This window comes from Paroedura picta, chromosome 7, assembly GCF_049243985.1.
Source record: "Paroedura picta isolate Pp20150507F chromosome 7, Ppicta_v3.0, whole genome shotgun sequence".
Lineage (NCBI taxonomy): Eukaryota > Metazoa > Chordata > Lepidosauria > Squamata > Gekkonidae > Paroedura > Paroedura picta.
Genome location: NC_135375.1, coordinates 89,297,147 through 89,307,951, shown reverse-complemented (window position 1 = coordinate 89,307,951; position 10,805 = coordinate 89,297,147). Strand labels below are relative to the sequence as shown.

The 10,805-nt window shown below is 49.8% G+C and overlaps 1 protein-coding gene across 1 annotated transcript; it reads left to right on the top strand.

Moving 5' to 3' along the window:
• Positions 1 to 62: 62 nt before the first annotated feature.
• Positions 63 to 10,805, top strand: LOC143841255 (acyl-coenzyme A amino acid N-acyltransferase 2-like). Its single transcript, XM_077345334.1, has 4 exons — positions 63 to 184; positions 4,291 to 4,782; positions 7,780 to 7,982; positions 9,418 to 10,805. Exons 2-4 carry the CDS (start codon positions 4,320 to 4,322, stop codon positions 10,012 to 10,014), a joined length of 1,263 nt encoding a protein of 420 aa, XP_077201449.1. The 5' UTR covers positions 63 to 184; positions 4,291 to 4,319; the 3' UTR covers positions 10,015 to 10,805.

Genomic DNA, 10,805 nt, shown 5'->3' with positions numbered 1-10,805 from the left:
TGGGCCGGGCCGGCCACTCAGCCTCCACAGCCTTCTCTTTGCCCCACCTCCGGGGAGGCGTGGCTGGCTTTCCCGGGGGGGCTCGGCTTCGCATGCGCGTCTTCTCCGCCCCCGGAGACCCGCCGGGGCCAAAGTCCTTCGGGCGGCGCACGGGGGAAGCGGAGCCCTTCCGGCGCAGAGGCAGGTAGGTCCCCGGCAGGTATCAGGCGCGGGATTGGGAAAGTTGCCCGCGCCGAAGTGGCCGCCTGGTCGAGGGAAGAGAAAATTGGCCTGGGTCTTTTTAGGACAGGCCTCAGTGCCCCAAAGAGCGACCCCCTTTCTGTAAGGATGGCCCAAGGGAGGCGATGCTGCCTGTGCCTTCCTCTCCACTTAGGCTTGCCATTACCCCCCCCCCACCCCCCTACAAGAAGGGGCACGGGGTCGGGGGGCATAGGGCTGTCTGATCCAGGCTCGGAAACTCCTGGAGAAGACAGGGACCTCCCTGGGGTGCGATGCCACAGACCCCCCTTTCCAAAGCATCCAGATCTCCATAGTCTGGAGGTGAGCTGTAATTCCGAGGCCTCCCCAGGTCCCACCTGGAGGCTGGCTCTTGCCTGTCTTTAAAGAAGTGTCTGAAGGGGCCGACGCCTAAGTCGGTCTTCGGACAGAAGAGAAAGCTCCTTGCTCCTTTCTTTTAAGCTGTGCCCACTTTTTTTTGAGGATCCCTTGGAAGGGATCTGCTGGGCAAGCTGGTGGCATGACTTGAGGAATCAGCTCTCTGGTGAGGCTGCCTGACAAAGCTGGCCGGGGGTCAGGCAGCCACGGTGTTAAACTCAGGAAGGGGGGGTAGATGGGGGGCCGAGCCCTCTGGGTATGAAGCAAAAGCACAAAGCTGGAGTCCAGGAGCCCCTGGACTCCAGGTTCGATTCTGCACTCCCCCATATACAGCCAGCTGGGTGACCTTGGGCTCGCCACGGCGCTGATAAAACTGTTCTGACCGAGCAGGAATATCAGGGCTCTGTTGTGGGGAGAGGGTCTCTGTTGTGGGGAGAGGAATGGGAAGGTGAATGTAAGCTGCTTTGAGCCTCCTTCGGGTAGGGAAAAGCGGCATGTAAGAACCAACTCTTCTTCTTTTTCTTCTTGAAGACCAACCAAGCGTTTTCCAGGGAATAAGCCAGGCTTTCTCTACCAGGGTTTCATGAAGGGTTTCCCAAATGGGTGGGACTTAATTAATTTTTAATATATTTTAAAATGTTGTTAAACATTTATCGTGATATAATCATATATGGTCATGTCGACCTACCTCCCCCTCCCGGAATGGCCAATGATCTGCCTGGAGGGGAAGAGCAAGGGAGGGGGGCCCTGGGTGGGCCTGCACACAGCTCTGCTTCCCAATCATATTCTGCATGATGGCACCACTTCTGCCCTTTCTTGAAGCCTGAAGAATATTTCAGGGGTTTCTCAACAGTAAGAAAGATGAGAAAGGCTGGGACAAGCTTTCATGTGCGTGCACACCTCGTCAGATACAGATTTTGCCAACCTTTTAGTTTACAAACCATCTGTCAACTCTTTTATTATTGCTATGCTCATTGGCTGTTATTCACACACCTTCCCAACTACTTTTAATCCAAAGGAAGCTATACTCAGCACTCAGGGAGCTGTTGTGCACGGGAAGAGGGAGCTTGGGATTGCAGAGCCCTCCCTGCGCACCGTGATTGTAGAATCAATGTTGTTTGATTCTGCAAGTTGATTAGGCCTGTTGAGTATCACAGACTTGCCAGATAGATGAGAATTCTCATTCCATTATACCAGCCTTTCCCAACTTAGCATTGAGAAATCCCTGAAACATCCTTCAGGTTTTGAGAAACCCCAGAAGTCGCACCCTAGAAATGCAGAGTACCCAGGGGCCCTGGGTGTACCCGCCCACTCAGGGCCCCTCCCCTTTCCACCTCCTGCAGACCCATCACTGGCCATGTTGGGTTGGGGTGGGTGGACATGACAGTATATGGTCATATCTCCCAATAAATCCAAATTTAATTTATATATATATATATATATATATATATAAATATATAAATATAAATATAAATATATAAATATATATATATATATATATATATATATATATATATATATATATATATATATATATATATATATACACACACATATATATATATATACACACACATATATATATATATATGCTAAATACTACCCAGTTCTTTCTTGAATGTACCACTGAAGAACACAGGAACTGCACTATGCATATTTGAATTTCCTCTCCGCTTAAGTTTGACTGACTCATATATTACTGGGTTCTTAGTTTGGGATCCCCAACCCATGAAACCATTCCGCCTGAGTTACAGGTCCTTTACAATTCCTGTAGGAACAATGCTGACAAAAACTGGGGAGGCATCCACCTACTCCCCCCATGTCCTTTATTTAACCCAAAAGGGTGTGTGTGTGTGTGTGTGTGTGTATATGCATATGCATATGCATATGCCTATGCCTATGCCTATGCCTATGCCTATGCCTATGCCTATGCCTATGCCTATGCCTATGTCTATGTCTATGTCTATGTCTGTCTATCTATCTATCTATCTATCTATCTATCTATCTATCTATCTATCTATCTATCTATCTATCTATCTATCTATCTATCTATCTATCTATCTATATGAATTAACTTCCACACATTTGGGATACCCTTTGTGGGCCATCAAGAAACCCCAGGGTTTCACAAAACATTGGTTGAGAAAGCCTGCACTGCATGGATGTAAAGTTTCGTACACCTGACAGCTAGGGTTGCCAACCAGCATCTGGGGCATGGAGATCTCTCAGATCAACAATTGATTTTCTTCAGAAATGAACAGAGATCAGCTTTACTGGAGATAATGCCTTTTTGGAGGATGGACTGTATGGCATCATATTCTGCAGAGATCCCTCCTCAGGCTCCACCCCCATATATCCAGAAATTTCCCAGCTTGTTTGCATCAGCAGGTCTCAGCATCTTGCAGAGTTAATAGACATTGAAGCTCACCACAAGAGCCTTGAAAGCCATAGGTGTAGGAGGCCAGTAGGGGAGATTGTAGGGTTTCTCTCTGGAATGGTAACGTGGGCAGCAGAATAGGGCGTCATCATTATGCCAGGTCAGGAATGATGTATGCGTGTTTCTACAGGGAAACTATAACAAGGAGAGGTCAACCCTCTCAGCTACTGCTGTCTGTGTGTCCCAATACCAGCTCATAAAATGCACGTCAAGCTCAAAACAGTATCAACAAAAAATGCTTAAGAGCAGTGGAATCTACTGCCTAAGGAGGTGGTGAACTCCCCTTCACTGGTGGTCTTTAAGCAGCGGCTGGACAGATTCTTATCCTGGATGCTTTAGGCTGATCCTGCATTGAGCAGGAGGTTGGACTACATGGCCTGGATGGCCCCTTCCAACTTGATGGTTCTACGATTCTAAGAGCATCCAAAATATTACAACAAAGTATGTCAGACTCATCAGGCGGGATGTTAAGAAAGCGTGGAAGGGGAGAGAGAAAAAACCTTTTAGGCCAAGAGCTTGAGGTATCTGTTGTCTACATCTTGTGCCAGATGCTTGGTTGGCTTTCACGATTGCAGGGCATGGTGACCTGGTACAAAGCTGCAACCAATAGATGACTAATGGAAGCAAAAAAAAAGCCACTTTTGCTTAACAAAATAGTAAAACCTGACATTTTATTTGGTTTGAACTTTATTGTTTTCCTCACCAGTAGTTAAATATTGATGAACAGACACACACACATGATTCTGTGGGCTACAACTTGATAGTAACTGGACAGGTGGGACCTCCTTGGTAGCTCTATGTAGGAAGTTACTTCCTTGTAAGCTGCAGCCTTGTTCTTTGTCTATTCCTGTATCAAAGTTTTCCTGCCTCAGAAGCTAAACAGGGTCAGCCCTGACTAGCACTTGGATGGGAGACCACGGAGTGAGTCCAGGGTTGTGATGCGCAGGCAGCCAGTGGTGAACCACCTCTGAGTGTCTCTCACTTTGAAAAACCTGCAGGGTTGCCGTAAGTCGGATGTGACTTGATGCCACTTTCCCCTGCCATAATCCTCTGCCAGTTTGGACCAGTGGCCCTTGGGTCCACCTGCTAGGAGCTCTGCATGATCAGAGAGCTGAACGGATGGAATGGCCCCAAGGTCTGACCCCGGCCTCTTCTGGGGCACGGCACCTCGCCTTATTGGCTTTTCCATCTTTGTGGGGGCTTTCAGGGGTAAGTTTCTTCCCTTTTGGTTATTCCACCTTCTTCCTTGGATGTTTCAGGTTTCAAAGGCAGCTTCCCTGGTTTCAAGATGGCAACGATCACGGCTACTCCCAAGTCCTCCCTTGCGGATGAGCCCCTGAAAATCCACGTGGCCGGCCTGGAGCCCTCCCAGCTGGTGACCGTCCAGGCTTCGCTGACGGATGAGAAGGGGGTGCTCTTCCAAGCCCGTGCTTTCTACTGGACGGATCAGCGGGGCCAAGTGGACCTCACGAGAGATGCTGCCGTGGGTGGGGATTATTCGGGTGTGCAGCCAATGGGCCTCTTCCTGCTCCTCAAGCCTGAGAAGCCCTTTTCTAGGCTGATGAAACGAGAGGTGATGAGCAGCCCCTACAAGGTCCGCCTGGACGTCTTCGATTCCATTTACCTGGTTTCTCAGCTGCAAGAGCAATCCCTGGCAAGCCAAATGGTGGAGAGGTGGTACACGGCCCCTGGTGTGCAGAGAGTCCCCGTCAGGCACGGCAGAGTCCGGGGGGCTCTCTTTCTTCCCGCAGGTGATTCACTTTCCCTGGTCCTTCACAAGATGGCAAGAGGGAACAGAGCCTGAATCTGGGCAGCCAAGGGGAGCTCAAACCCGCCAGATCTCAGAAGCTAAGCCGGGCAGGGCCTAGTTAGTCCTTGGGTGGGAGACCACCAGGAACCCCAGGGGCACTATGGACAGGAAGGCAACGGCAAACCACCTCTGAAGGTCTCTTGCACTGAAGACCCAGCAGGATCACTGTATATCAGCTGTGGCTTGACAGCCCTTTACTCACCACCAGGAGTGAATGAAAAATCATTTTCTCCATAACAGTAGAGGGTTTAGGGGAAGGACACGGCAAGCTCGAGAACTAAGCAGTGCATAGCTAAGGACTTGGCCTGGACCTGGTGTCAGCCATGGTGACACTGGGGTTCTTGCAATTTGTTGCCAACCCCATCCATCAAGCTGGCCATACCCATGTCTTGATCTTTGGTGTGGGGGTAGAGGTGGATCTGGTGGAGACTAATCTTGTTAGACCACTGTGCCCTAAAGGCCCGGCTGAGGGTACTACCCCATCCCCGGTTGGGTGACGGATGTATTTTGATCCACCTGCGGAGACTTATGGAATCCAAGGGATTCCTGAATGCTCTGCGGGATCCTATGCCCTCTGGCGACTTGTTGGTGGTCTTGGTGGAGAACTGGCAGTCCCGCCTAACAGCTGCTATTGGCGAGATCACTCCTCAGCGCCCTCTCCATCTCCATCTCAAGCAGGCTCCATGGTATTCCCAGGAGCTACGTGAGAGGAAGATGGCTCAGGCAGAGTTGCCTAGAACTCATCCCCTCCAAGACAGAGGTGCTGTGGCTGGGCAGAAGGAGGCGGGACCAGGAAGTGTGCCTCCCCTGCCTGGATGGGTTGCAGCTTATGGCTGTGCCTGCGGCCAGGAATTTGGGGGTGATCTTTGATACCTCTTGTCTATTGAGGCTCAGATCACGAAAGTAGCCAAAACGGCATTTTACCATCTGTGCCAAGCTAGGCCACTAGCACCCTACCCGTCCCCAGAACTCTTGGCCAAAGTGATCCATGCAATGGTCACTTCCAGAATAGACCTCTGTAACTCGCTCTATGTAGGCCTTCCCTTGACCTTGACATGGATATTGCAGTTGGTGCAGAATGCAGATGCTAGGGTCCTCACAAGGTCATCTTGGGGGGTCCATGTCCAGCCTATGCTGAGGCAGCTGCATTGGTTAACAATTAGCTTCCGGGTCAGATTCAAGGTTTTGTTTCTTACCTTTAAGGCCATCGCGGCCTGGGCCCTGCATATCTGAGTGACCGCTTGTCTCCTTATGCCCCCCGCAGGGCTCCTTGCTCTACAGGTATGAATTTGCTGGTTATCCCCAGCCTCGGGAGGTGAAGTAAACCTGCACATTGTGAGCAGAGTACTCAGTGCCTCAAGGGGCACTTCCTTTTATTGATCACCTTTTAAGGTACATGTAAGTGTAAAGCAGAGAAAGAAAACAGAACTGCGCATCCCTATATGATTTGACATTTAACCTTATCTTATGCAGAGTGTACTGAACAGTGATGTATATTATGAGTTGCAAGCTCACAGAGTCCTCGAGAAGAGAGATTTCCATATGGGGGCGAAATTTCTGGCCTAAGATGAAGGCTTGGCTTGGGATAAGAGTCCTGCACAGATCTAGCTCGATTGCATGGTTTGCCCAACCAAGCCGTTTTGCGAGATCTGTGTCAGCACTTCTCCCTGTAGGGCCTGGCCCTGACCTGATAGAATGAACTCCTGGAAGAGCTGAGGGCTCTGATGGACTTGTCAGCGTTCTGTAGGGTCTGTAAGATGGAGCTATTCTGCCAGGCATTTTGTTGAGGCGGGGCCAGGATAATCAGGTCCCTCCCTATATGGACCCCTGTAGAGCCCTGTAGAGGCATAGCCTCTGGACAACTGGGCAGGGGCTCCTCTTCCAAGGAAGTTCTGGAAGGTGCTTGTTGGTTTTCCTCTCCTTGTTTCTGTGCTGCTTTTGTACAGACTGACCTTGGGCCTGCTTTCAGGCAGTCAAGCGAGGAGGTTCTTTCCTGAGCTACAATGAATAGCTAGTTTTACAGCTTTTCTCTGTTGCAACAGTGCCAGGGAGGGCCAAGGCCACCTGCTGCTGTCATAACATGCCTTGGGGGTGCAAGATAGGTTAATGCTGGAATCTGGCCAAAAAGATTCCCACTAAGGCCATAGGACTGGGATGGTGGGTGGGTAGGTGGAGGTGGCAACAGTGGCGAAACCGGAATATGAACCAGCTTCTCGGTTTCAGGCAGCGAGGCACTTGGTGTAGGAAGGACTGTGTCCTTAATAAAGGTAACTCTCTGAGCTGAATTGTTGCAGTGAAGCTGTGGAGCCGCAAGAACGCCCTTCAGAACTATTCTGTTTTGCGCATTTGGTGAAATGATGGAAGTGGTAATATGGACAGTGCCCCTTCAGACTGCAGGATGGGGATTTGCATATCTTGAAATCTCCCTGCATGAATACTTCCCTGTAAATCAGGAACCTGTGCTGGATTTGCAAGGACTTCCCCCACCCTCATGTGCTTAGATTGCAGGGAGGTTGTCCGCAGAGGAGCTTTAATGGTATGCCCCCCATCCAGCTAGGGTGGCCAACTTCTGGGTGGGGACTGGTCATCCTCTGGAATTACAACTGATCTTCAGGCTGCAGAGATGCCTTCTTTAGTTTCCTCCTTTGTGTTTCCTTCTCCTGGGGGAAAGGGCTGCTTTGAAACGTGGACTGTATGGTGCTATGCCCTTCTGAGGTCCGGCCCATCTCTAAAGCCCACCCTCCCAGGCTCCACCCTCAAACATCCAGCTGTTCTAAAGCGGGAGGTGGCAAATCTGAGTCATCTTGATATCTGCAGTCCACTCTCATCCAGCAAAGGAACTATCAATTGCTCTGTCTGTCATAGCTTCGTATTCCGCCCTCTTTCTCCTTCCCCTCCTTACCGCGTTCTCACCTTGTTGTCCTTATTGTGTTCACAGGACAAGGTCCCTTTCCTGGCGTCATTGACATTTTTGGCGGTGTTGGTGGGCTGACAGAATTCCGGGCTGCTCTTCTTGCCAACCGCGGTTTTGCGACTTTGGCTCTAGCCTATTTTGCTTACGAAGATCTGCCCAGTGCTCTGGGCCCAATAGATCTGGAATATTTTGAGGAGGCTGCAGAGTTTCTCCTGAAGCATCCCAAGGTACCTTCTGCTTCCAATTAACTGCATCAAGTAATTCTCTTGGGCGATTTGGTTACTGAGTTAAATTGTCAGTGATAAGGTGTGCCTCCTACAGCTGTTTTGTCTATTTGAGTTGGTTGCAGACATTATGGCTGTTCTATAACAGTCCTACAGTGCCTGCTTATTGGGACATTTACAAGAAATAAAGAGGAATCTAGTTCAGGGACCCCCAGTGTGGTCACCGTGGGAATGGCTACATAGGGATTTGGCCGAGGGATTTGGCCACTGGAGAGTTGATTCCTGGGTGCCACCAGGTCACATCTCTTTCTTGGGTCTCAGCACTAAAGCTTGGTGATGGTGTTCATAATGGAGCTCAGAGGTCAGAGCAGCAGGATTTCTCTTGGCTGTTCAAGCTCTCCATGAACACAGTTCGCACCTTATGACATACACAGGTTGCACCTGGAATCCCTGCTCTGTCTACAGTCAGGCCCTCCTTAACTCCCATGCACACGAGGCTTGTCTCAGAGCGGAGCCATGTTCTGCATGGAGGACAGGTTTCAGTCTCTAGGCTGCTTTCACAACCTGAGATAGATACCCAGTGGGCCAGATATTGTCTTCCCCGGACCATTTTGGGTTGGACAAAGGACATGGGGGGGAGTAGGTGGATGCCTCCCCAGTTTTTGACAGCATTGTTCTTACAGGAATTGTAAAGGACCTGTCACTCAGGGGGAATGGTTTCTTGGGTTGGGGACCCCAAACTAAGAACCCAGTAATGTATGTCAGCCAAACGTAAGCGGAGAGGAAATTCAAATATGCATAGTGCGTTTCCGGTGTTCTTCAGTGGTACATTCAAGAAAGAACTGGGTAGTATTTAGCATGAATTCTGCCTCATGCACCTGTTTATATTTTCAAAAGCCAATTAGGATCCTTGCTGGAGAAAGGCCCACGTGATTCTGCCCACTTTCTAAGTGTGGTGCAGTGGTTAAGAGCAATAGCCTGTAATTTGGAGGACCCACTTTTCCACATGCAGCTGGCTGGGTGACAATGGGCCAATCACAGTTCTCTTTGAGCTCTCAGCCCTATGTACTTCAGTGGGTGTCTGCTGTGGGGATAGCAAGGGAAAAGTGTAAGTCACTTGGGGATTCTTCTGGGTAGTGAAAAGTGGGGTATAAAAACAGTTCTTCTCACCTTCTAAATGGAGTGGGCCAGTGCCATGGCCCTCGTGGGCACCTTAATGGGGAGCCAAGGTCTACACCCTCTTTAAACAGTAGGACAGTAGCCAAGCTCCTGGCAGATTTATGCATAATGGAGAGAATCCTAATCTTCTTGTCAGGGCTGTCCTGGTACAATGTTCTTTAGAACCTAACTACTGAGAGTCAGTGATTCCCCTAACTCCACTGACCTCCCCAAGGCTCCTGGGTCTTACTCTGTCTAATGATTCTGATGTCTTTCTCAGGTTCGGGGCCCCAGAATTGGCATAGTGGCAATATCCAAAGGGGCGGAGATAGCGTTGGCCATGGCGACCTACCTGACCCAGATTGAAGCTACAGTTTGCATCAATGGGACCAACGCTGTCCATGGATATCCTCTCTATTACCGAGACCTCTGCATCCAACCGATCCCATACAAATATGAACATATGCTAATAACTGAGCAGGGCGCTGTGGATTTATCTAACATTTTTGGAGACCCACAGGCCGAGCTGCATCGGGGTAGTATCATCCCAGTGGAAAAAGCCCAGGGAAAGATCCTCTTTGTTGTAGGAGAAAAGGACAGGAACTACAACAGCAAGGCTTTTGCCACAGAAATCATGGAGAGGATGAAGACGCTCGGGAAAACCCACTGTGCCCTTCTTTCCTACCCAGGGGCTGGGCACCTGATAGAACCCCCAAGTTCGCCATTCTGTTACCAGTCCTGGTTGCCTCATATCTCCTCTCCTGTCGTTTGGGGAGGGGAGGGCCAAGCCCATGGTGCAGCGCAAGTCCATTCTTGGAAAGAGATCCAGAAATTCCTCCATCTCCACCTGGGCCCAGCCCAATCCAGTAGACTTTGAAACTTGCACCTCAAGACCTACATCAATGTGCTACGAAACCAATAATTGACCAATGTATATGTTGAAATGCCCGAAGTGCAGAGATGGCTGACCATTGCATAGGAATGGAAGATTAGCAGTCTGCTGAATCTCTGTACGCAGGTGTGAGGGAGGGGCCTAAGCCATAGGTGCTGGTGGCCATCTGCAGGGCCAAGGGGTCAAACTTAGAAGAAGAGTTGATTCTTATATGCTGCTTTTCTCTACTTGAAGGAGTCTCAAAGTGTGGAGGAGCCCTGAAGTAATTTTTTAGGCTTCGAGGAGCCTCAGAAGTGATGTCAGCTGGCCACACCTCCCTGTCACACACCCATTGGAAGTGACATCACCACTTGTGTTAACATGCAATCTCAAGGACTACTGGAGGGGGTGGAGACAGGCCAGAGTAGGCATACAGAACTCATGCTCAGGAGAGAGGGGAGGGGCATCTATGGAAGCAGCTGGTTCCCTAGCTTGTGGCTGGGTCCATTAAGGCAGGAGGGGAAAGGCTGCAGACCCCCATCTGGAACTCCCATGCCCCCCTGCTTGGGAATCCCTGCCTCCTACAAGAGCCTCTAATAGCCCCCCCTCCCCCGAATATGAGTAATTCTGCAAGTAAGCATTCTAAAACAGAAACAAAAATGCATTTTATGGTTTTTAACCATTTTAGTGGATTGAATGTGATGTTCTTAAGCTGCTGTAAACTGCCCCGGGCCGGTGTGCCGGGAGGGACCGTCGTATAACTCCAAATATAAATAAATTAAAGGTAAAGTTGGGAA